Genomic DNA, 26,113 nt, shown 5'->3' on the forward strand with positions numbered 1-26,113 from the left:
GAATTGCGACCCTCTCGTTAAACTCTGAAACTGAAGTCAATCTTAAGTGACATTTTCCCTCTCTAATAAATCCTACAGGACTGTGCCAGATGCTGAATATTTATTTTCCCAAACCACTTTAACGCAAATCCCACCCTGCAGCCAATTTCATTGGTTAAGGTTAGGATTAGGGTTGTCTGTAGCATTGTGTAGGTAATCAATACCACCGAGGAGTGGAGTTAGTGCTAAAATAGTTTGGGAAAAAACACACCTCTGCACTAAATGCATATGCTATAATAGTTTTGAGTATGAAGTAAGTCAGTACACTAGTATTAGGACATACTGTACTAACACTTCATAAAACTCCATCCCTTAGTCTCGTAATGAAATACTTTCCATTTTTGTACAACTCAATTTATCCAGAACTCCTTTCTATTGCGCAAGGAATAGTAGGCAGCATTACTTCAAAACACATTCACAGATGCACAGATGAAGTCATTGGGCCTTTTCTTTTAAGATTTTTTTTTAACATGATATGATATAAGATGCACTATTGCTAACGTCACATACTATTTAGGATCATATGTAAACTGGGCTACAGCAAGGCTCTGTGTATGGAACAGACTTCTAGGTTTTCCCAAAATCCAGTGACCATGAAGGCTGCCCACATATTTAATTCTACTAATCAGCTTCCCACTTGAGGTTGAGTCACGTTTCTTATTTTAGCCCAAATTTGTGCAGTACGACAGACTGATCTGTAACTCAGGTCGTAGGTTGGAGGAATGCAGTATAATTGTTATGCTGAGTTTTGGCCTGTGGTGTGGACTATAGATAGCTCTGAGTTCCTGTTAGACTCATTTGTCTAATTTGGTCACTGATCGATTTCTTGTATTTCTAGAAAGTTAGTGTGGTAATAATAATGAGGGTGTTTTGCAATCAGGTAAACATACAGCCAATTGCTGATGGCCGTCCATTGACACCGCCAATCATAACAGCTTGCCACATTTAGATTTTACATCATTCAGGCTGTTTTTATGAATGTTAGCAATTATTAGTGATGCTTGCTGATGTTACCGGTGCTCATATGTAAACTAATATTTAATCTAAACAAATCCTTAAGTATTTTTACAGACTTACTGTATATTAAAGATCAGAGCAATATATAGAGAGAGGGTAGAGCAGTTCTTACTTAAAGGGATAGTTCACCCAAAAATGAAAATTTGATGTTTATCTGCTTCCCCCCAGGGCATCCAAGATGTAGGTGACTTTGTTTCTTCAGTAGAACACAAACCAAGATTTTTAACACGAAGTGTTGCAGTCAATCAGTCTTATAATGTAAGTGGATGGAATCACGGATAAAACATACAATAAAACAAAAAAAAAAAAAACATGCACAGACAAATCCAAATTAAACCCTGTGGCTCGTAGCGATACATTGGTGTGTAAAGACACAGAACAATCGGTCTGTGCAAGAAACTGGACAGTATTTATATTGTTTTTTACCTCTGATTCATGCAATGTATGAACTGTTAGAACTCTAACACTGTTAGAGCGCGTTCTTAGCAGCAGGGTGTGATGCATCATCTTCTTCTTCTTGTGGCTTTATGGCGGATCGCAGACTTATAAGTGCATTACCACCGCCTATCTCTCAAGTGGACCATTGACACTCCTGATTGAGATTGTAGATAGAGTGTCAATGGTCCACTTGGACTTTAGCTTTATGTTTTAGCCGTGATTCCCATCCACTTACATTATAAGACTGACAGACTGCAACAGTTTGAGCTAAAAATCTTGGTTTGTGTTCTGCTGAAGAAACAGTCACCTCCATCTTGGATGCCCTGGGGGTAAGCAGTTTTCATTTTTTTGTGAACAATCCCTTTAAGTTGAAAACTGAAGTTCATGGCATTTCAACACTACTTCTAATCATATATTTGAAGACTTGTGTAGGATCATTAAAGGTCATCATCAGTTTAGTTTTGCACAAGGCCCACATTTTCCTCAGAAAACATGAAACTGTAGATTTCTTGACTGAAGTCTCTTTGCTAAAACAGCCTTCTGAGAATTCACACGAGTCTGGACTGTCCAAGACTGTACAGTCACTCTGACTGGTTTTGATATCTGCTGACTGGAAAGCTCAGATAGTGTGTTGGTTGAGAGAAAGCAGCTCTGTGAGGTCTATGAAGCATCCAGACTCCCTCTGCCCACCCACACAATCACAGCACAAGCATTTCATCTGTTGAACGCCGTTGTGTGTGCGGTTTGTTTATATCTGCAGAGTGTCAAGATTAAAGCGTTAAGGAGCGTTTAACTGGTGATTCAGAGACAACCAACCCATTGTACTAAAGTTTAACCTTCTATTGTTCTTAAAGGGTCTTTCAGGCCAATGCTCTCCTCATCTACACCTTGGAGTGTGAGGTCTGACGCCTTGCACAAAAGACCAGTTTACACCAGCATGCATGTCCAGGCTGGTTGTTGCTGGTCTTGCAGGTGGAGCAATAGTGTCACCAGCAAAACTGTTAGTTTTTATAATAAAGTTGCGTCATCAAGTCTCGCTGGTTAAGCTTGTTAAAAAGCCTGGTGAAATGACCAACAGACAAGGCACAACATATGCTATACTGTTCTTGCCAGCATGAGGTCATTAGTGTGGACCATTTCACACCTGAAAGACATAAAAAAGTACATTGAGGTAAAACAAAACAGAAATATTATTATATTTGAAAAGCATTTTGATTTGACTCTTACTTTGTTCAACTACAGGATCAAACAGACAAACCTTGGACTGTCATCACAAAACTGTTTCTTGTTTTTGTGTGTGTAAAGGACACGGCCTCTCTGGGCTCCCAGAAGGGTGGTCTCATTAAACAGGGCTGGCTACATAAGGGCAACATGAACAGCGCCATCAGCGTCACCATGAGGGTGAGCTTTTTCACTCCTGCGGAGATGTTATGTCTATGCACGTGTTTGTTTTTCATGTCTCGTTTACACTCTTCTTGTTTTCCATGCAGTCATTCAAAAGAAGGTATTTCCACCTGACACAGCTGGGCGATGGGTCGTATAATCTCAACTTCTACAAGGATGAGAAGATCAACAAAGAGCCCAAAGGAACCATCTTCCTGGACTCCTGTATGGGAGTGGTGCAGGTGTGCAGACAATGCTGTAATGATCACAACACAAACCTCGCTCTATCTTGTTCAGAAATTGTCACGGTATTGATTCTCATTACAATAGAAATGACATTTAAGTATATTTTAGTTGACTATAAATGCTTGTCAGTACATTCACTTTAGCCATATTCCAATAAACAATAGGAGTAGTTATGAAATTGCATATAAAGATGTACTTTAGCCCTACTCAAGTGGGTCAAAAAGCTGATTATATTTAATATAAATGTAAATTGTAATACATTTTCACTTAATTGCAATTAGCATGCAGTTAAAAGTCTGAAAACATTATATTCAGTGCACACTTAAGTATATTATTTCCATAATAAGTACTGAGCATGATGAGAAGGCAAAGAAAGCAGAGAGTGGGGGATGAAATGGCTCTCCTCCCTGTTTTAATGATTGATAAGCATTCTCTCTGGGAGTGAATTTTCCACATACACAAATCCCAAAATAAAGCTCTACGCCCACGCTGGCCCCCCATTCTATTATTGTGTGGAATTTTCTGGAACTTGTGGCCGTAATCACTCATAGGTAAACCAGCAGACCAGCGTCACACCCTACATGCGTCGTTTTGTCATTATCTGTAATGAGTTGTGTCCATTTAATTAGCCCTCTTCCCCTGACCTTTTGACACGCCTCTCACCTCCTCACCCCTCGTCTGCATCAACAGAGCAATGGCTTTTACTGCAGACCGGGGATATTAGAGTTAACTAAAGCTAAAGCCATAAAAAAACACAATTACCTGAAATAAAATAAATATTAGCTTTTCTGTCATTCTCCGTTTCTTGATAGTAAAATAACTAAAATTAAAACTGAAATAAAAAATGTATAAATTACAATACCTAATAAAAATAGAACAATAGAAAAGAAAAGAACAAAATTACTAAAACTTTAACAGAAATTAAATTGAAAACAGAAAATATACAAATGAATTCAAATATAAAAAATCTATGATAGTCTTTCAGTGTTACTAAAATAACACTTCTTTAGACTGGCAGAAAGAGAAAGAGAATGAGGGAACTTGCTGAAACACAAATAGGAGAACATACAGATTTGACATTAATTATTATAATGTAAATGAGAGCTTCCAATGTAAGGTTTTAGAGATTTTAATCTTTCCAGTCATGATGACACCTAGTGAACTAACTTAAACAGACAAAATTCTCATCTCATTGAATGTATGTATGTGTATACATGCAGAGATGTTGACCAAAACATATTCAAGTTACAGTTATTTAATGAATATGAGCTTAGAGTGCACACTAGTTTGAGGGTATTATCATCAAAAATTGGAGCAAAGGTTAAGGAATTACAGCCCTTTAATATGTACCTCCCCCCTTTTTCAAGGGACCATAAGTAATTGGATGGTTGACTCAAAAGCCATTTCATGGACAGATGTGGGATATTCCTTCATAATTGGTGATTCTAAGTGTGCCATTTGCATTTGGAAGCTGTTGCTGTGAACCACATCATGCAGTCAAAGGATCTCTCCATGCAGACAATTGTTAGGCTTCAAAAACCAACAAATCCATCAGAGAGACAGCAGGAGCATTAGGAGCAGCCAAATCAACAGTTTGGTACAAAAAAAAAATGCACTGGTGAGCTCAGCAACATAAAAATGCCTGGACGTCCACAGAGGACAACAGTGGTGGATGATCAGAGAGTTCTCTCCATGGTAAAGAAAAACCCTTTCACAACATCCAGCCAAGAGAAGAACACTCTCCAGGAGGCAGACGTTCACTGTCAGAGTCTACAATCAAGAGAAGACTTCACCAGAGCAAATACAGAAGCTTCACCACAAGCTGCAAACAAGGCCAGATTAGACTTTACCAAGAAACACCTAAAAAAGCCAGACCACTTCTGGAAATGTATTCCTTGGACTTCTAAAATTAAGATCAACCTGTACCAGAATGACAGGAAGAAAAAAATATGGAGAAGGCTTGGAACAGCTCATGATCCAAAGCATACAACATCTGTGAAACATGGAGCAGTGTGATGCATGAGTGATCATGGCTTCCAGTGGCACTGGGTTACTGGTGTTTACTGATGACATGACAGTAGGATGAATTCTGAAGTGTACAGGGATATTCTGTATTCTCTGCCCACATTCAGTCAAATGGAGTAAAGTTGATTTGCGCTTCATAGTACAAATGGACAATGACCCAAAACATACAGCAAAAGCAACCCAGGAGTTGTTGAAGGTAAAAAAGTGGAATATTCTGCAATGGCTAAGTCAATCTCCTGATCTCAATCCAATTGAGTATGCATTTCACTTGCTGAAGACAAAACTAAAGGCAGAAAGACCCGCAAACAAACAGCAACTGAAGTCAGCTGCAGTAAAGGCCTGGCAAAGGATCAGAATTCAGAATTAGCTTTATTCACCAAGTGTGCGCAGACACACAAAGAATTGGTTGTGGTACATGCATACATACATGCATACATATCTGACATGAGAACAGAAAACATTTAAATAGTAAGAATTAATAACTAATAACAATGAATCTGGAACCGTAGATTTATGTACAGATGTGTGCATTGTTTTCTCTATATACAGCTGCATAAATAATGAGATATGCATATGTATTTACATAATAATTGAGAAAGATGCAATAATTAGAGGTGGAGAATGAATTACAGAAATGAATTACACAACACAGGGAATGATTCCTGTGTTAGCTGTTTAAGCTGGAGATGGCATCAGGGAAAAACTGTTTTTATGCTTTTAATTGAGTAAATTCCTTTACTGTATTTCTCTGTTAATCATTAGATTCTAAAAAACTTTAAAATACATAGCTCTGCCAGCTGAGCAAGCAACCGTGAGCAGCTTCGTAGGAGAAATCCCCGGCTGCTGTGGGGTCAAAAGTTGGATTCCTGCATTTTTCTCTGGTTGTCTTTGCCTGACCAGATGCCCTTGCTCTCATGTTTTTAAACCCATCCCTTTAAAGACACTTAACCCCTCTGTAAGAACTGCCCTGGGCAGGGTTGGGAATCTGTTGTCCTCCGTATGGAAATCATCTCACTTCTTTCCCAGGCTTCTAGGAAGGTTCTACAACATTACATGACTGAAGTTGTACAAATTATATTAATCTGAGTCTTACTGATGTAGCGTACATGATACACCTCAAAAGTCATCTATAAGAGATGTTTGTAGCGGTTTTAACTGTGGTAAATGTATCATCAAGTGAGTTCATTTTGAACTTTTTTATATGTGCAGAACAATCGTGTGCGGAGGTTTGCGTTCGAGCTGAAGATGCAAGATAAGAGTGGCTATGTTCTGGCTGCAGACTCTGAGAGCGAGATGGACGACTGGATCAGCACCCTTAACAAAATCCTCAACAGCAGCTTTGAGCTCGCCATGCAGGACAAGAGGAACGGAGACTTACACGACGGTGTGTGTGTGTGTGTGTGCAGATTATCAAGAACCCTTAGTCATCTGTGCATTTTAGACGCATTTAGATGCACATTCCTGAAGCAAACCACACTGACCTCCACACATGGGAGTGACTGTATACACAATGACAGAGACATGACTGTGTCCCTCAGAGAGTTACTGTGGTTACTGTGTGGTGTAATGACTTTCTTCTGTCCGTCTCTGTTATAGATGATGAACAGGCGAAAAGCGATCACTCCTCGAGCAGTATGGACAGTTTTCAGGTAGGTCACACTTGTCCAGAAACAGTAATGACCCTTGAGTGTGAGAGAAACTCAAGTCTGACTGAACACAGAAATCATTGCACAACTGCTGAGTTTGAGGGAGATTTTTTTGTGTACAGTTGGTGTGTAGGTAGACTTCTGACTGTCATTTTAAAGTCTGGTCCACTTGGTAGCTTATTTTGGCCAAGAACCGCCCACTGAGACTGAAAGGGCTGCTTGATAGACTTTATTTGACATTAAGGGATGGAAAACTGAAAATCTTGAAGTAAAGGAGAAAATACAGGTGTGCAAGAGGAAATCGTGCTTACTTGTTGCTAAGCCTTTCAGAACAACTGTCAATATTTTGTGAAGTTTCAATGCAATGAGCACCAACAACTTTGTCCATTTCTGCAACTAGTTCTTCAACATTTATCACAGGCGAATTCCATTCACTTCAGTAGCAATATGTGTTGAGTTTCAAGGAAATTGAGTTTCGCTTGGGGGCGAAAAAGTTGATGAACCGAAAGCTGCTTGGTTTGAAAGTGACTTCTGTGTGAGCTGTGCTTTTTACATTGCTACACAATCGAAAATGGCCATATTTGCTAAAAAAAAAAATGTCAACACTCAGCAGAAGTCAATATTAAATCAAGCAGCCTTCAATTGATCAACATGCATACATGACCAATCCTTTCTCCCTCACTCAAAATTCCCAAATGTGTGGATCCCTGTTAAAGAAGTTGCTAGTAAAAATTCACTCTACTGTGATACGTGTGTTTGCTCATTTAAGTCAAGTTACCTTTATTTAGTGTTGTATCATTGAATACACACTGTTTCTAAGCAGCTTCATTGTGATAAACAAGAAAATATCAGTATTGATCCTTTAGATCTGTAATAAAACAAATAGTAGTGTCATCATTCAACTCCATTTAGTTCTGTGTTGATTTGATTTAGATCAGTATCAGTGTGAATGTTGCAAAGTTCATTAGTTAGAAGCCAACTCAGTTCAACTACAAAGCAGTCACACAGCTTATAGTGTTACTGTAAAGCTAATAGTGTCTTTATTCAGCACGTCAGTTCAGTGTTGATTCAGTTCAGTTCAATAATTTTGCAAAGTTCATTAAATCATGAATTTAATTCAGCTGTAAGCAGCTCTACAGAAGAAAACCGTGTCGTTATAAAGCACAAGTCAGTTCAGTGTTGATTCAGTTCAGTTCAATAACAGTGCAGAGTTAATAAATTATGATATGAATGTGACTGAGCGATACAACAGCTCTACAGAAGTAGTCATTATCAGCTCAATTTAGTTCAAGTTTTGTTCTCATCCAATAGTGTGAGTGCTGTCAATCCAATAATATTGCTATATATTAAGAGTCTTTAAAACCCCAACTGAGCAAACCAAATGTGACAAGCAAGAAACCCAAACTCCATCAGGTGATAGTAATGGAGAAAATCCTTTGAGAGAAACCAGGCTCAGACCTTTACAATCATTTTGTTGGCCAAAAATTTAGAAACCACCATACTATCAAAATAATGCTTTAATTGTGTGATCTCACAGAAGGTTGTTTTGCTCCGGATCGTACAGTCATCGTCAAACACAGCAAAGAGAATATAGCATGTACATGCACATATGAAGATATAGAAAATAGTGAACTTTTTCTGCACCTGGTTATCATATGGATGTGCTATGATAATTGTATTTGTTTTTGTTCATCTGGAGCTGGAAGTGAATGCCACTGAATCAAAAAACTTGAAAGGTTTTGTCTGATATCTCTCCTGCTCTGTTCTCCAGAGTGCCAGAGACATCGAGAGCAAGATGAGAAATGAGACACGGCTAAAACTCTTTACACTGGACCCAGACTTACAGGTACAGCAAATCAGCATCTTACAGTAGCATGATTTCTGAAGGATCATGTGACACTGAAGACAGGAGTAATGATGCTGAAAATTCAGTGCTCCATCGTGGGGAATAGAGGCTTTTTTTTTTTTCAAAACTTTTCCTGACCCTTTTGAACGGTAGTGTATAAAAATATGTAGATAGATGAATCTCATGAACTCATCCTCCACAGAAACTGGATTTCTCCGGGATCGAGCCAGATGTGAAGCCCTTTGAGGAAAGGTTCGGGAAGCGAATCTTGGTGAACTGTAACGACCTCTCCTTCAACCTGCAGAGCTGTGTGGCGGAAAACGAAGAGGGTCCAACCACTAACGTACTTCACCTTACTACCTATAGTTTCCAGCCATTTCCATCACAGTATACCAACTTCTAAGAGTTTCTGTACTGGTTTGCATTGCAGGTCGAGCCCTTCTTCGTCTCTCTGTCGTTGTTTGATATTCAAAGCGGACGCAAGATCTCCTCGGACTTCCATGTGGATATGAACCATTCGTCTGTGAAAGCGCTGCTGCCTCCGTCAGGAGCTCACAGCAGCACCGCAGCACCAGACAGTCCACAAGCAGCTCAACCGACAGCCAACAGCCTGACAGAGAGCGCCATTCAGTTTCCACGACAGGTGAGGACACACACAACAAGAGATCCCATCTCTGTCAACAGCAACTGTGACCTGCTATTGATAAACACACAGAATCAGTTTGGTTCATCCCTCAAATGAAAGCCATTTACAGTATTACAGGCACAGACACAGTTTAAAATATTCAACTTTCACAAAAGTGTAACCATAACACTTGATTTTTCCCCCCATTTTTTTAACATCAGTTATGATCATAATGACCATAAATCCATTTATTTTTATGATTCTAGACCTTTTTTTTTATGGAAAAACACACACAAAATATTACACATTTTCCAAATACTAAATGCTGAGTACGTTTATTTTATTTTGTTTTGTTTTGTTTTTTTGTTTAGTTTTTTTTTTTTTTTTTTTTTTTTTTTTTTTTTTGTTTTGTTTTGTTTTTTTTTTTGTTTTGTTTTGTTTTGTTTTGTTTTGCTTTGCTTTGCTTTGCTTTGCTTTGTTTTGTTTTTTTTTTGTTTTGTTTTGCTTTGCTTTGCTTTGTTTTGTTTTGTTTTTTGTTTTGTTTTGTTTTGCTTTGCTTTGCTTTGTTTTGCTTTGCTTTTGTTTTGTTTTGTTTTGCTTTTGCTTTTGCTTTTGCTTTTGCTTTTGCTTTTGCTTTTGCTTTTGCTTTTGCTTTTGCTTTGTTTTATTTTAATTTTACAGTCCTTGGATAAGTCAATGATTAGAAACAATAATAATTTTAATACATTATTATTTTTTGTGCAGTGTCAGATCTTTTGCCAATATGATGTAAGTAGTTTGTAAAATAGATTCATGAAGGGAAATTATGGTGAAATATTAAAATTCTTATAAAAATACACATTTTTTGGCACATTTTATGCTGTTTGCATTAACACAAACTAGGAAAAAGACAAAAAAAAAGGACGCAAAAAAAGAACTCTCTTCTGCACACCAAGGCTGCATTTATTTGATAAAAAAAATACAGTAAATGCAATAATATTATTACAGTGAAATATTATTACAAAACTACTTGTTTCTATTTTAATACATTATAAAATGTAATATATTCCTTCAGAAATCATTCTAATATGCTGATTTGCCACTCAAGGAACATTTCTTATTATCCTTTACATTTCTGTAGAAATGGTGTTGGTTTTTTTTCCCAGTCACTTTACTGTTAATTATCAGTTTAATGCATCCTTGCTAAATAAAAGCATTTCATCTAAAAAAGTATTACTGACTCCCAAACACTTGTGTACATTAAACATTACTACCCTTGTTTGTGAAAATCTTTTACATTGAGTTTTTCTGATCATTTCTTTCTCTAGGGCGTGTTTTCGGTGACCTGTCCGCACCCTGACATCTTCTTGGTCGCTCGGATAGAGAAGGTCTTACAGGGTGGAATAGCACATTGTGCCGAGCCTTATATGAAGAGCTCAGACTCTGCTAAGGTAGCGCAGCTGCTGCTGCTGTGTGTGTGATATCACTTTTAGGCCTCTAAAGCCAAAAAAATCTTGATGTTGGCGAGTGTTTTTAAAGCTCTCATATTTCTGGAAGAGATACTAGCCCATCTCTGCCTGGAGACCTGTCATGCTCTTTCCATTCTGGGTGTGTTATAGTAATATAATTCAGATACAAATAATGTGAAGTCCCATTTGAAATGGCATACTTTGCAAACCTAATTACAGAGCTGCATATCTTTAAAAGTGCAGTTCTTTTCTTTCCTCTCTCCTCAGGCTGCTCAGAAGGTTTTAAAGAACGCTAAGATGGCCTGCAGCCGGCTGGGTCAGTACCGAATGCCGTTTGCATGGGCCGCTAGGTGAGACACACTGACTTTTTATTAGAATAAGCTCTTGAAAGTCACACACAGATGATGGAAGTCACTTATTATGGTTCAGACATTTCCATGCCATAAGCAGGACAGTTTTGAATGTGAGATTGTGGAGGATGCGGCAGACATCATCACTGTACCACTGTGAAAATCCAGGCAACTCACTTACTGAACTACACTGTGCATCTGGATAAGTGCCATTTTTAATGACAAAATTGTTAATAATTGTCATATTTTATACCAAAATCTAAAGAAATTATATTTTGCATGAAGAAATCTAATTTTTAAGGCCATTATGATTTCTTTACATTACTAAAATTTATTTATTTTTTATTTTGCATAAATTCTAAAGTATAATTTATAAGTGTACGATGTGGTAGTTTTTATTGTACTGATTTTAGTTAATAATAATAGTAATAATAATAATAATAATAAAATACTTGCATTATTATTATTATTATTTTTAAATGCATCTCGACTGGAATTTAATTTTTGAGTGGAGGATCGATGTCTTCTGTGAAGTGAAATGATAGTTGTCTGTGTGTGAGAACAATACTAATATTTTAAAGCTTTGTTTATGAATGCATATATAATAGTTGGCTGGAAGCAATGGCTTTTAGTTTAAAATATAATTTTTCTCACCAGCATCAAAAGACATTATTCTCTTTCGGGTGGAGAATCCATTTAATTGTCATTAAAATGTCACAATGCTTAAAAATTGTCTTAAGTCTTAAAATAGGCTTCATTGCAACATACATTTTCCTATTTTTCTTTTAATTTGAGAAGAAATACGGTGTGATGTGGCCACTTTTTGTAAGATCTGTAACATGTTTTAATGCTCTTCTCCATCATTTGATTATAATTTGTACTTACAAAAGGTACATAAACATCCCTTAAAAAAATCTAGTTTCTGTGGACAGTAATAATGTGTTTAAATCGCATAAATTGGAGCAGGTCAATATAGTGAAACATTATATATTGAGGTTTATTTGCATGGAAAAGTGGCACATTTGCCCTGAAAATCAACTTAAAATTATAATATGTGTGGTACAGTGCTTTACCAGTGCATACGTTGGACTGTGGATAGTATGAAAACACCACTGAAACATCTCAAAGGTCTAAACTATACAATGACTTCCAGCCTGAGTTGTACTGTGTAAAAGCTACAAAAGTAGAATCAATAATGTTCAGGCAAATAACTGTACAACTGTTTTAGTTCCTGTTTTGTTCTAGTAAAGGCTGTTGATTGTAGTTTTTAAGCCATGCCATTAGGTTTATCTTTCCAGTGGGATGTTACAGACGAGCTGGGCAGGATGTGTGTGTCTGTGTGTGCTCTTATCTCTTTCACCCGAGTGGAAAAGTGGCATAACACACCAGCAGGATGAGCTTTGTGTCTGTTTCTCAGGCCGCTGTTTAAGGACGCCTCCGGGACGGTGGACAAGAGCGCTCGATTCTCGGCTCTCTACCGACAGGACGGCAACAAGCTCTCCAACGAGGACATGTTCAGACTGCTGGCAGACTTCAAGAAGTCAGTTCTACAGTCATTCCCTCCAATAATAACACTCTTGTAGTGTTTCATGTGTTTAGTGTTTGCATGACCTGCAGAACCATGTTGTACACACTCTTGTTCAGCTCACAAGAAAGATGGTATTGTTTTCTCTCTTCTGTCAGGGGTGTTGATATTTTAGAAACAGAATAGTCTCTTTTTCCCCTTGTTTATTTTTCCTCCTCTGTGCTTTCTCTTCTCTCAGGCCAGAAAAGATGGCCAAGTTGCCTGTGATTCTGGGTAATTTGGATGTTACGGTCGATAACGTCGCACCAGATCTCACTAGTAAGGCTCTCATATGCTTTTCTAAAAGTCTCTCTGCATCAAACGCATGGATTTGGATTGTTTCATGTCGACTACCTGCTGCTTCTCACTGATTGGTTGATCTCGTGTGTGCAGATTGTGTCACGCCCTCCTATCTTCCTCTTCGTCAGACGGAAGTCGCAGACTGGAGCAGGATAGTGTTTGAGGTGGAGGAGTTTGTGCCGTCTATCGCTAAATGCTCCCAGCCTTTCACAATTTACAACAATCACCTGTATGTGTATCCACGCCATCTCAGATACGACAGCCAGAAGAGCTTCACCAAGGTAAAACCATGCTACGTTTCTGAACCCACAGCAGTGGTCTCAAACTCCTACTGAGTTTATGTTGTGTTTCATTTACCTCAGAAGTCAGATATCAGAGCTGGGAGTGAATTCACACCCAAGTCAAGGTCAAATTGTGATGGACGCCTACATTGTTAGCAATACCAGTACTGCAAAAAATGATTTTCTTACTTAGTATTTTTGTCTTGTTTTCTAGTATAAATATCTAAACATTCTTGATTCAATATGCATTTTCTTCAGATATTAAAGGTGCTGTATGTAGGATTGACACCGAGTGGTTGAACTAGGTATTGCAGTCTAAATTCAAAATATTGCAGGGTTTTTTTTTCACCCGGCCTCTCCTCCTCAGACTTGACAAACATGCAAGTTGACAGATTGAGGACACCAACAAGAACGAGCTCAATTGATGATGAATTAAATGAAATGCACCGTGCTTTCCGCTAACTGGCTGCTGAAATACAATTGGGTAAACCAGCAGTGGGCGGGTTTCACAAACCAAAACAAAGATCAACATTCCGGCCCGGAACGCACATTTTCAAAGGAGAATAACTGACTGTAGCATTGTTTTTCAGATTAACATGTATGTTAACTTAGCATGTTTCTTAAATATCTGCAAACATATTATGATATTTCTATGCTTTAGTAGAGTCAAAATCTTACATACAGCACCTTTAAGTTTTGTTTTCTAAAAATAAAAGTTTAAAATTTAGTAAGTTTTTCTTAAAGCAAGCAGAAATATCTGCCAGTGGGGTAAGAAAAATCATCTTAATTCAAAGGCTAAACAAGATTATTTTTCTTGCTCCATTGACAGATGTTTTGAAGGGGTCATAGTCGGATGCTGTTGATATGATTCTTTAGGGTCTTAATAAAAGGTCTGTAGCATAGTTTGGTTAAAATGTATCAATGGTAGTGTAAAACAATACAGTTTTTACCCTGTCAGAAACAACTCTGTCTACAGCGAGTTGTTTTATTACATGTCGCTTTAAATGCAAATGAGCTCTGCTCGCCCCGCCCCTCTCTGAGAGACGGTAAACTTCAGCCTCATTCATCATGAACTTGTTAACTAGCACATTATTAGGAAAGGCGATTTGCAAATATTCAATAAAAAAAACAATTCGTCAATTACACAAGCATATAAAAAGCTGTATTTTGCACAGATAATGCTGAGTTATCATGTGCACTGATAGAAGTTGGATAGTACTGTGTGCACCAATGAGTTTACTGAGACAGAGACAAACAGAAGTGCTACCAAACAATATATTGCTACTGTTGTTCATGTTTTATGAATGTTGGCATGCTAAGTAGCCTTCTGGGATTCTGAACGCAAGAGTTTCCAAGTCGGAACTCTGACTTGAGGAAGACATTCCAGTTAAAAGTTCCTGTTCGGAAAAGGAATTTCCCATTTCTGAGCACAAATGGATCAGCATTAGTTCAAACCCTGCTCCAACACATGAAATAAGCCCGAAGGACTTGATTACATTTACATTTACATTTAGTCATTTTATCCAAAGCGACTTACAATTAGAGGATACATAAAGCGATTCTTCTTAAAGAGGCAAACAGACACAGGAAGTGCTTGTAATACCAAGTTTTAGACATTGTTCAAATAAGTACAAGCTAGAAAGAGAAGGAATAAATAAAGAGAAAGACATGCATTTAATTAAGGCTGAAGCTTAACTCTCCATGGCTGTGGCCCTCCAGGAACTGAGTTTGAGAACATTATGGGAAAAATGCAGAAATTGACCTGAACAAACATTCTTCTTAATATTTAAACATATGCAGTGGAAACTACAGGCATTAACAAGTGTAATGAGGCATTAGGGAAACCTGAAAAGTAAAAAAAAAAAAATTAACAAGCAATGGGACACTAGTGCTTTTCTGTTGCCATCAAACAAGGAGAGAGAAGGAATGTGATGTACCTCAGGAATAAATCAGTCTAACAGTCGCTGCCAAAAACCTTCAAGTATGCAAAGGAGGGCTACATCCAAAACACTAATTTGGCTTAAATACAGGATGGGGAGACCAGCTACAGACATCCATCCAGGCAATGTGCTACAGCAGCGATTCCCAAACTGTTGAGATCTAAAATACTTATTTAAAGGCCCCTGAGATTTTAAGTTAATATTTAAAAAAATTTAACAATAATTTGACAGTGCAGTCACAGTTTGCAGTTCTCTGATGTTGGTTTATTGTTGACCTGACATGCAGGTAAACAACTAAAAGATTTTGGTCTGGTTTCACAGACAGGGCTTAGACTAAGCCAGGATTAGGCCATAGTTCAATTAGGACATTTTAAGTAATTTTTATAAATGCGCCTTACAAAAAACATTACTGGTGTCCCTCTTGAGACAAGATTGACTTTAAGATCAATCAGTGCACGTTTCTTTCAATTAAAACAACTCAGCCTTACATTTTAGTCTGGGACTGGCCTCAAGCCTTGTCTGTGGAACTGGGGATTAAACTTTAAGTCCAAGACACAATGTCACAGGACTCATGTAGCAAAAGTGTGTAGGATAAGTAAAGTTGCTAAAGTAGGGTTAGAAAGATCAGTATTTTTCAGTGAAGTGTTAGTTGAGTGTGTTTCATGTTCATGTCTCTTTGATTCCAGGCCAGAAATATCGCTCTGTGTCTTGAGTTCAGAGATTCAGATGAAGAGGACGCTCTCCCACTGAAGGTAATGTCTCACACAAACACTCAATTCTCAACACTTAAATTATATATATATATATATATATATATACATATATGTAGCTGTGTGCTCTGTTTTGTCAGTGTATTTACGGGCGTCCAGGAGGGCCTCTGTTCTGTAAGAAAGCATTTGCTCCGGTCTTACACCACCAGCAGAACCCAGAGTTTTATGAAGAGGTGAGACGTTTACCTCGGAGCTCTACATATCTGCGTTTGTGTGTTCTTATGGTCAAACTGTTGTGTTGTCTGTGTGTTTGAATGTTTGTTTTTAACTTGTCCAGTTTAAGATAGAGCTGCCGGCTCAGCTGACGGACAGACATCATCTTCTGTTCACTCTCTATCACATCAGCTGTGACAGCAACAGCAAAGCCAGCACTAAGAGACGAGAACAGGTGGAGACACAAGGTGAGACGCACACTCACATACGACCTTCTGAAAGCAGCTTTAACCACTGGACTGAAAATACACAGTGAAGGAATAAAAGGAGAATCAATATTTAGATCCATTATAACTATTTAAGCGCAATGTGTTGGGCTGCATACGTTGGCATTTTAGGGACCCTGTTTTTTGCTAAGAACCATTCCACCCACTCATTCTGTTGTGTGTGTGTGTGTGTGTGTGTGTGTGTGTGTGTGTGTGTGTGTAGTGGGTTATGCGTGGCTCCCCTTGCTGAAGGATGGCAGAGTCATCATGAATGAACAGCAGGTGGTAGTGGCTGCAAACCTGCCATCAGGTTACCTGAGTTACCAGGACAACAGCAGCAAGGTGAGAGATTCTATTAATATTAATCATGTTCTTTGTGTGTTTGTGTGTGTGTGTGTGTTTATTGTTGGTGGTTTTTGTTTGGTTGTATTATTTTGTTTTGTTTTGTTGTATTTTTTTTTTTGTTTTGTTTTGTTTGGGGTGTTGTCTTTGTGTGTGTGTGTGTGTGTGTGTGTGTGTGTGTGTGTGTGTCTGTATTTTGTTGACACATTGCTATGTGATGTGCTTTTTGTTTTGTTTGTGGTGTTGTTGTTTTGTGTGTATTAATGTTTTGTTGTATTATGCTGTTTTTTGTGTGTGTTTTATTGTTATGTGTTGTTTTATTTATTTTTTGTATTTTTTGCTTTGTTGTGTTTTGTGTTTTTATGTTTTATTTGTAGTTGTGTTTTGTTTTGTTGCATTGTCTCATTTTTGTATTTTGTCACATTTTGTTTGTTGTACTGATTTGATTTGAGATGTGTTGGGTTAAGTTGCTAAGGGGTGAATTAGAAATGTGTTGCAAAATTCACCATTGAAGACCATGTCACCATAGCACCCCCCCCACACACACACACACACACACACACACACATGGTTTGATTTAATTGGTAAATCAAATATGCTATCAAAGATATGCACTATATACTCGTGAAATAAAAATAAACACAATGTGCACATCATAATCCCATAAGAGGCTAAAAATGATGTCCAAAAATTAAACAATATTATCGAGTAATAATCTTACGAATCACAAACAGCCCAGCAAATAAAAATAAATATCACTCACCACTAAAAGTGCTTCTTCCTGCTGTTTTTATAATATGCTAGAAGTTACAGAACTTTTACAAATGTATCATTTCGTTTCTCTATTTAACAACATTAACTTACAATAGTGAAGGATGTCTTCTGTCAGGTAGATTTTCTCAATTTTCTAGCTGGATATTGTGCTTGCGATCAATAATCACGTCTTTGCATTTGCTAAACTGATTTGCAGAAATCAAAACACGAGTCCCGCTCGCTATGAAGTGGGAGCAACTAGGCGGCTTGGTCTTATAACCTTTCTGGAGTGGCTATGTTCACAATTCAAAAAAATTATTTGGAAAAAGAATAATTCATTTGTTATTTGTATGGTCCAGGTGGTCATACGGTGTGTATGCCTACAAATACAGGACAAACTGATGCCTTAAATACAGGACGATTCCGTATTATACAGAATGGTTAACCCTATTTAAATGCAAAAGAGGATTGTCTCGGGCGCCCCCTAGTGTTCAGGGCCCTGGACTGCAGCCCATGTTGCCCATTAGGATAACGCAGCCCTGATTGAAGTATACAGGCACATATGCTTGAAGTCTGAAATGTGCATGAATGTACATAAATATTTCAATAATTAATTAACATATTCACAGTAGTCGACATGTTCATTGACATGTCGGTTATTGATCATGTGACCATCTTTTTTAGTAAGCATTACATTTTGAAGAATAAAGGCCTTTTCAGATCCATGTTTCCTGTGCACTGATTAAATGTGTGTGTGTGTGTGTGTGTGTGTGTGTTACAGCAGCACACTGGTCAAGAGGTGAAGTGGGTGGATGGTGGGCGGCCGCTGCTCAAAGTCTCCACACAGCTGGTGTCCACTGTATACACACAGGTATGAAGTGTCCACCTGCACATCTCAGATCAGAATTTTACATACACAAAATGTGATATAGAGCATTAATGCTTATTTTTTAACTTTTCTTTCTCATCAGGATCAACATCTGCATAACTTCTTTCATCACTGCCAGAGTATTGAATCCACAGGCCAGTCAGGAGGAGAACTGATCAAATACCTGAAGGTACTTGCTGTCTGTCCTTCATCTGAGGATGTTTGAGGCCTGGAGGTGTTTGTTCAGTTTAGTGTGCATTAGCAGGCGTTTCTCACCCAGCTCATCCTGAGATCACAGTTCTGTCTCTCGTCCTCTGTAGAGTCTGCATGCCATGGAGGCTCATGTGATGGTGAAGTTCCTCCCCACCATACTGAACCAGCTGTTTCGTGTGCTCACCATCTCCAGTCAGGATGATGTTGCTGTGAACGTCACCAGGTCTGTGCTGTACTGTGTCTGTTACAGTCTTATTTTAGTACGGTTAATACACTATTATACTTGTTATTAATACTTTGTATTCATTTTTCAGTTTTCATTTTCATAGTTTTATTTTTAGTAATTTGATGTGCTTTTCTGTTTGTTTTTTTTGTATAATATGTTATATGTTTGTAATATGTATAATATGTTTTTTGGGGGGGGTTAATTTCTTTTTATTTCAGTTTTAGTTTATTTAAAGTTAGTAATTTTATTGTTTCACCTTAAACATATTTTGTTTATTTGCCAATACATTTCTAATTTTCGTTTAGTTAAAGGTTTTCCAACCTTATTTTTTAATTTTTAATTAATTTTTTTATTTTTTTTTTTATTTTATTTTATTTTTATTTTTTTATTTTTTTTAGTTTAGTACCCATTTTGTCTAACATTTTGTCTGCTGTCCCGTCAGGGTGATGATTCACGTCGTGGCTCAGTGTCATGAAGAGGGTCTTGAGCATCACTTGCGTTCTTATGTAAAGGTGAGTTGCATCATGATACGTCACACCTTTGCCTTTGTGTTGTAAAACAAGTCATTTTGTTCATAACCCTGTGTAATCAACATTCTTGTTTCCTTGTGTTTTTGAGTAGTACGTTTTGAAGGCTGAGACTAACTTAACCAATGGTAAAACTATCCATGAGGAACTGGCCAAAGCCATGACCACCATCCTGAAACCCTCCACTGACTTCCTCACCAGCAACAAACTGCTGAAGGTACAGCCAGCGAATCAGATTCAACATCCCTCACAATAAAGGAGTAGACTTCAATTTGTTCATGTATATTTTTTAGGTTTACATTATGTAGTAAGTACACTGAAATCAGTGTACTAGTAGTATACTTATAAGTGTACTATTTCAAAACTTTCTAGGTATAAATTGGCCCACTTTTTAGTTCAGAAAATTATACTTTTAAGTGTACTTAAAGTGTAGCTGTGGTAATTTTACATCTAAGTCTTTTTTACATCTCTTTTTAGTTCAGAAAATTTTGTTTTTAATTTTATTCAAGTGGTACTCTGTTTAATAGCCAAGTACTTCTAGCTGTCTTTTGAGTTTATGAAAGTACACTGTATAGTACAGTTTAATAGGATTTATATTGAAAATATATCTGCTTTTGCTGAAAAAAAAAAAAAAAATATATAGAAAATATATATTTATATATATACATTTTTTATGTGATTTTTTTTTTTGTGTTTTATGTGTTTTTTTTTATTTATTTTTTTATTTTTGTATTACTTAATCAAAACAACCCAACTGCAGTTTGATTGATATTACTTTGGAATGCACAATTTAAAAAAAAAAAAAAAAAAAAAAAAAAACATGATTTATGAAAATTTCTAAAAATCTGTTTTTGCAAATGAGCTCTTGGTATATTCTCTTCCTCCTCTAGTACTCCTGGTATTTCTTTGAGGTTTTAGTCAAGTCTATGGCTCAGTACCTGATTGAGACGGGCAAGGCCAAGGTGAGAATGGGCAAGCTCTTTTATGGGTTCTTACACTAAAATCTAGTTTATTTCTGAACTTCTTCATATGGTCATGTCTGTAATCACAAAAAACAAAAACCGGGTGTTATTTTCATGCCAGTTGTAAGCTAATCCCATATCCTTCAGGTGTCTAGGAACCAGCGTTTCTCAGCTTCATTCTATCACTCCGTGGAGACCTTAGTGACAATGCTGGTGCCTCATATAACACAGAAATACAAAGACTACCTGGACGCGACACGAAACGCCAATCACAGCCTTGCTGTCTTCATCAAGGTGAGCCGCGCTGCTGGTCTGGAAGACATCAAGCATCAAATCTACCCTATTGAAAAATAAAATACTAAAATGTATTTGAAATACATTTATTTTGTACTAAGTATACTACAGACACATTTAGATATTTATGTGCTTGATAAAAATACCCTGCAATTGTACTGTTGGTATACTAAACTGATATACTTAAAGTCTGCGTTATTGGAACAACTAGTTTTGTACTAAATGCACTTTAATTGTGCAGAAGTTTTGCTGAAGTCCAACTAAAGGTGAACTGAAGTATATTTGATTGTGCTAAAGTGGAACTATTGCAAGTATACTTCAGGTACACTTTAAATATCTTGCCTTTAAAGGCTGATATTATACAGAGATCGTGCAATTCTTATTAATATGATATTAAAACACATTTTAGACTTAATATTAAGAAATGTGCATTGTGCAATAAAGAAATACTCCAAATAAAGTTTAATTACAATTGAAGTGATATGTCTATAAATATGTAAATTGATTTGAAATATACTTAGTATAAAATAAAGTGTATTTTAAATAGATTATGGCATAATGTTTTATTTGGGTTAAGATCTAGAAGTTAGAAATCAAGAACAACATTCCTTTTGGTTTGATTTTATTTGTACAGTAGTTCAACAAAATTAAAAAAAAAATGTATTAATTTATGTTGTTATATATTACTATTTAGCTTAATTTTTTCTTTAGTTTTGGTTTTAGTCATAAGTAATAACACTGGTTTAAAGACAAAAAAGACACATCTTGAATCGGTCAGTAAACTCAACCATTGTTTGTTTTCTCCAGCGCTGTTTTACCTTCATGGACAGAGGGTTTGTCTTCAAGCAGATCAACAACTACATCAACTGCTTCATGCCCGGAGATGCAAAAGTAATATGCTTCTGCTTTAACATCTCCATTTACACCCTTTCATGTCATTTCAAATATATATATTCCATATTCTGTAATTTCCCGCGATGCAGTCTGATGCCCGTCTCTCTGTTTCTTCCTCACTCAGACGCTGTATGAGTTTAAGTTTGAGTTTCTGAAGGTGGTCTGTAATCATGAGCACTACGTTCCTCTCAATCTGCCCATGCCATTCGGGAAGGGCCGAATCCAGCGCTTTCAAGGTAATCAATTATTAAAGAGAAGAGCAGAAAGAGCAGACCTTGTTGAATATTGATTGAATGGCACTGAATCAAAGGCTGATAGAAGTTTTTAACATAATTAGTATATTTTATTATAGCTATCTTCCTATAATCCAGTGCTTCTCAGCCAGGAGCTTTCAGCAAACATCTAAGGAGGCCTCAAGATGACCTAAATGATTTAAAATAAGACAGAAGGAGCATTAAAATAAGCAAAAACAACTACAAATCTAGATTTCTTATTTACGTTTTTTTCCAAGGTCTTGAAAACCCTGAATATGCGATATATAATGTTAAATTAGACTAGACAGTATATCACATATTGTCTGATATCTAGACCTGGAAATGTAATGCATATTATTAAAATATTATAATTTATATTTTATTTGGGACCTTTGAGTCAAAAAGATTGAGAACCACTGCTCTTTTATAATATATTTATAATAATTAATTAAGTTTACAAAAAGTAGTCTATGCTTTGACTGCATATTCCAAGACTGAAATTTAGTCGCATTCAGTTAAAACATTTAAACATAAACATAAAAACTATTTAATTGATGTTTATTTTCTGGCACATGCTCTAACTCAGGGGTCTTCAACTAAAATTGCTTGAGGTCCAGTAATGAACCCTCCTCACCAGCCGAGGTCCGGACAATTATATAGCCTGCCTAAAAACATGAACTGATGGTTTTTGCCAGACCGTGGTATCTGCAGGATATTTAAGCTTAAATTTGGACAGGAGTCCTCCTGTTGGCGACCCCTGCTCTAAATGATGACAGAAGACTATTCCGATATAATTCCGGTTTCTATGGTGATAATGCCTGTTGTTTCCGTTTCTATAGTTCAGGAATGATGTTTAGTATTTTCGGTTCTGAACTCGCGTCCTTCTCTGTGTCTCTGTCAGATCTTCAGCTGGACTACTCTTTAACTGATGATTTCTGTAAGAATCACTTCCTGGTGGGGCTGTTGCTGAGGGAGGTGGGCGGAGCTGTGCAGGAGTTCAGAGACATCCGTCAGATCGCTGTACAGGTGCTGAAGAACCTGATGATCAAACACGCCTTTGACGATCGCTACTCCTCCAAGGTGAACGAGCACCATAATGTGTCACGAGCATGTGTGCTAAGAACACGGCTTTGAATATATTAAATATAAAGCGTGTGTTTTGTATGTTTTTCAGGGTCAGCAGGCTCGCTTGGCTACGCTTTACCTGCCTCTGTTCAGTCTGCTACTGGAAAACGTCCACAGGCTCAACATCAAAGATGTGCCGCCTGTCACCAACCAGACCAACATTGTAAGACTGACACCTAGTGTTTGCTTCAGGCTGTGCAGCTAAACAGAACCACTTGCTACCAGATTGCAGGTTTAAAGTGATTAACAGAAATTGGCAATTCAGTCATAATAAAGTCATTCCCTTATGTCCTTCCAAATCTGGTTTAGTTTTTTCTATAGAACGCCAAAGATATTTTTTTGAAAATGTCAGTATTTTTGTCCATACAATGAAAGTCAGTAAGGTTCAGTGTTGCTTAGGACCTTTGTCTTTCATATTATGAAAACCGTGACATTCTTCAAAATTTCTTCTTGTGTCATACAGTGTCAGAGCATTTCATTTACTGGATGGCATTTCTATTTTTATTAGAACTTAGAATTTGACATGATTTGACGTTTGATTTAATTCTGATTTAAAGGGCCTTGATTCGTTTAGATTTTGATTTGATTCTCTGTTATTAAGAATACTCCACTGAAATCATTGATAATAACTGATATTAATAAGAAAGATTTCTTGAGGAGCAATTTAGCATGATTTCTGAAGGATCAGGTGACACTGAAGACTGGTAATAATGCTAAAAATTCAGCTTCGCATCACAGGAATAAATGACATTTTAAAATATTTTAAAATAGAAAACTGTTATTTTAGATATTAATAACATTTTACAATATAGACTTTTTTTACAGTGTATTTGATCAAATAAATGCAGCCTTGGTGAGAAAAACATAAATCAATTTTACTGTCCCCAAACTTTGCAAATCCATTGAATAAAGGTGAACATTAAATGATACATCTTGAGATGTATCAATATCATATGTATCAACAATTAATATTAGTATCAGATTGCTTGAATTATTTTTATCAGAAAACAGTGTAGTTCTCAAAGTAAAAATGACATGAACATATATTAACATGCTAACAAAATGTATAGTAAAATACAAATTGCAGTACAACGAGTCACCAAAATATAGTGGGTTAACAGATTGCTCTTTAAACCAGCTTGAGTTTGTATTGTTTCAGAATGGCCGTGATGATCATGTCATGATGACACCTACAAAAAATATGGCCAGTCCAGTGGACAGCAGCCTGCATAAAGAGGTGTTTGGAGTGATTTCAGGAACAGGTGAGACATAGCGTCCTAACCAGACACTATCTGACAGTTTTACAAAAACAAGCTCTACGTTTGTTCCCATTGAAATGCCTTTTGACTATTATTTCTTATGTCAGGCCTTACAGGGTTAAAATAATTCTGTTCAGATTACTGTTCTATGTGAAATATTGTTTGAGAGTGATTGTGTCCAGTGTATTGATGTGTTTTGTGTTTGTCAGTCTCTCCTCACACTCCGACCGTGAGCTCTGTACGGCACACTGACTCACGCAGCTCTCTTATCAGCACGGACTCTGGGAACGGCCTATCAGAGCGCAGCATTGACAAGCCACACCCCCTAGACAAGGTACTGCTCACATGACCTGATTGTCATTTTTGTGTACATTATTTATGATGGACTGTTATCATGTTTTTTGTTTATGTGCCGCAGTGTGTGTGTGCGTGTGTAGGGTTGTATGTTTATCCCAGTAGTGTGTGTGTGTGTCTGTGTCTGTGTCTGTGTCTGTGTGTGTGTGTGTGTGTGTGTGTGTGTGTGTGTGTGTGTGTGTGTGTGTGTGTGTGTGTGTGTGTGTGTGTGAGTGTGTGCGTGTCTGTGTGTGTCTGTGTCTGTGTGTGTCTGTGTGTGTGTGTGTGTGCTAACCTGTGGTTGTGTGTCTCCTGCTGTCGCGGCGTTCAGCGGGAGGGTTTCACTCGCCGTCACTCTGCCAGCGTGCTGCGTTTCTTTACTGACTCAGAGGAGTCGTCGCTCTCTGCACGTCTCAAACGCCAGACCATGGACTTCTCTCTGCTGTCTACACCGTCTGAGCAACACACACACCCTACACAAGTATTACATCAGCGCTGACCTCTGACCCCCGCCCTGCAGCCCTGCTATTACCACTCACCTCTGTCCTCTTACCCTACACGGTCCCTGTCTGGTGTTTCTGTGTGTGCGTGTGGCTTTACTGATCCTCTGTTCCCTTAGTTAGAAGATAATGATTGACCGTCTTAAAGGGGTCATGTTACATTTTGTGTTTCCTGAAGGTCACTTGTACATGGGATAGATCCCAAAATCATCATTTACTCACCCTCGAGTAGTTCCAAGCTTGTATGAGTTTCATTCTTCTGTTGAACATAAAAGAAGATATTTTGAAGGATGTTTTTAATCAAGCAGTTGTCGGTAGCCATTGACTTCCATAGTATGGAAAAAAAAACTATGGAAATCAATGGCTACCGCCAACTGTTTGTTTACCAGCAATCTTCAAAATATCTTTTTTTGTGTTCAGCAGAAGGCAGGCTTGTTTTTGCAGCTGTACCTTTAAGACTTTGATATGTAAATGATCTTTCATTTTTTGTGAATGTATTAAAAATTATTTTGATTTTTGAAAATGATTTTGACATTAGTTTTACATGCCTGTTTTATAAAATTATTATATTTCACTCACACATAGCTTTAAAACTCCTGCTCAAATGGACATAGCTGCCCTCAGAATACTAAGACTAAGTCTGCTGCATTGTTTTTTTTTGTTTTGTTTTTGTTTTTTCTCCATACATGCATTTCTGGACAGGAACAATAACACTTGTAATGAATTATGGGTTTATTACAGAAAGAAAACACACCTCTAAAATTCACCATTGGCACCAAACTGCTTCATGATTCATCAGTGATCAGTTTATATTCAAATTCAGATCATTCAGCTTCAGTTCTGTGAGTTTATTATGTCATTGAAAATAAATGTAGTTTGTGAAATTAGTTCTGTTTTACAGCATTGTGACATCATTTCAAGGAAATGCATGTTATTTGTTATATTCCATATGTGTTTGATTATTAAATCAGGTTTATAGCAGGTGTTAACAGTGATTAAGGATGGGGTTGGGTGGAGTTGCTATAATCCAATTAAGCTCATTTGCTTAGAGTGAATAACGACACTGTGTCACACCCCCCACCACACAACACACTACACCACATACAGTATAAGGCCCCCTTCACCCGCTCACCACAGCCCTGCAGGGGGCCCCAAAGTCATTTAGATTCTGAACATTCTCTCTTTCATTGTGATGTCGTCAGATCAGCTGTAGATTCCGCTTCACT

General features: G+C 37.3%; 1 protein-coding gene across 8 annotated transcripts in view; it reads left to right on the plus strand.

Moving 5' to 3' along the window:
• LOC109095670 (dedicator of cytokinesis protein 9-like) overlaps positions 1 to 26,113 on the plus strand; it is a 94,442-nt gene that overhangs the window by 43,810 nt on the left and 24,519 nt on the right. For 4 of the 8 annotated variants that reach the window (XM_042730691.1, XM_042730695.1, XM_042730696.1 and 1 more), the window contains exons 6-34: positions 2,800 to 2,895; positions 2,985 to 3,119; positions 6,358 to 6,532; positions 6,745 to 6,797; positions 8,566 to 8,640; positions 8,843 to 8,983; positions 9,071 to 9,283; positions 10,573 to 10,695; positions 10,981 to 11,063; positions 12,481 to 12,603; positions 12,827 to 12,906; positions 13,021 to 13,208; positions 15,835 to 15,900; positions 15,999 to 16,091; positions 16,196 to 16,319; positions 16,561 to 16,679; positions 18,214 to 18,303; positions 18,404 to 18,490; positions 18,621 to 18,736; positions 19,182 to 19,251; positions 19,361 to 19,483; positions 20,157 to 20,228; positions 20,376 to 20,522; positions 21,330 to 21,413; positions 21,541 to 21,652; positions 22,572 to 22,750; positions 22,845 to 22,958; positions 23,955 to 24,057; positions 24,264 to 24,388. In XM_042730691.1, coding sequence (XP_042586625.1) covers positions 2,800 to 2,895; positions 2,985 to 3,119; positions 6,358 to 6,532; positions 6,745 to 6,797; positions 8,566 to 8,640; positions 8,843 to 8,983; positions 9,071 to 9,283; positions 10,573 to 10,695; positions 10,981 to 11,063; positions 12,481 to 12,603; positions 12,827 to 12,906; positions 13,021 to 13,208; positions 15,835 to 15,900; positions 15,999 to 16,091; positions 16,196 to 16,319; positions 16,561 to 16,679; positions 18,214 to 18,303; positions 18,404 to 18,490; positions 18,621 to 18,736; positions 19,182 to 19,251; positions 19,361 to 19,483; positions 20,157 to 20,228; positions 20,376 to 20,522; positions 21,330 to 21,413; positions 21,541 to 21,652; positions 22,572 to 22,750; positions 22,845 to 22,958; positions 23,955 to 24,057; positions 24,264 to 24,388 — 3,309 coding nt within the window. The remainder of the gene's footprint in view (positions 1 to 2,799; positions 2,896 to 2,984; positions 3,120 to 6,357; positions 6,533 to 6,744; positions 6,798 to 8,565; positions 8,641 to 8,842; positions 8,984 to 9,070; positions 9,284 to 10,572; positions 10,696 to 10,980; positions 11,064 to 12,480; positions 12,604 to 12,826; positions 12,907 to 13,020; positions 13,209 to 15,834; positions 15,901 to 15,998; positions 16,092 to 16,195; positions 16,320 to 16,560; positions 16,680 to 18,213; positions 18,304 to 18,403; positions 18,491 to 18,620; positions 18,737 to 19,181; positions 19,252 to 19,360; positions 19,484 to 20,156; positions 20,229 to 20,375; positions 20,523 to 21,329; positions 21,414 to 21,540; positions 21,653 to 22,571; positions 22,751 to 22,844; positions 22,959 to 23,954; positions 24,058 to 24,263; positions 24,389 to 26,113) is intronic. The other 4 variants (XM_042730693.1, XM_042730698.1, XM_042730694.1 and 1 more) reach the window with 1 other exon arrangement.

The sequence above is a fragment of the Cyprinus carpio genome, chromosome B9 (genome assembly GCF_018340385.1).
Source record: "Cyprinus carpio isolate SPL01 chromosome B9, ASM1834038v1, whole genome shotgun sequence".
NCBI classification, from domain to species: domain Eukaryota; kingdom Metazoa; phylum Chordata; class Actinopteri; order Cypriniformes; family Cyprinidae; genus Cyprinus; species Cyprinus carpio.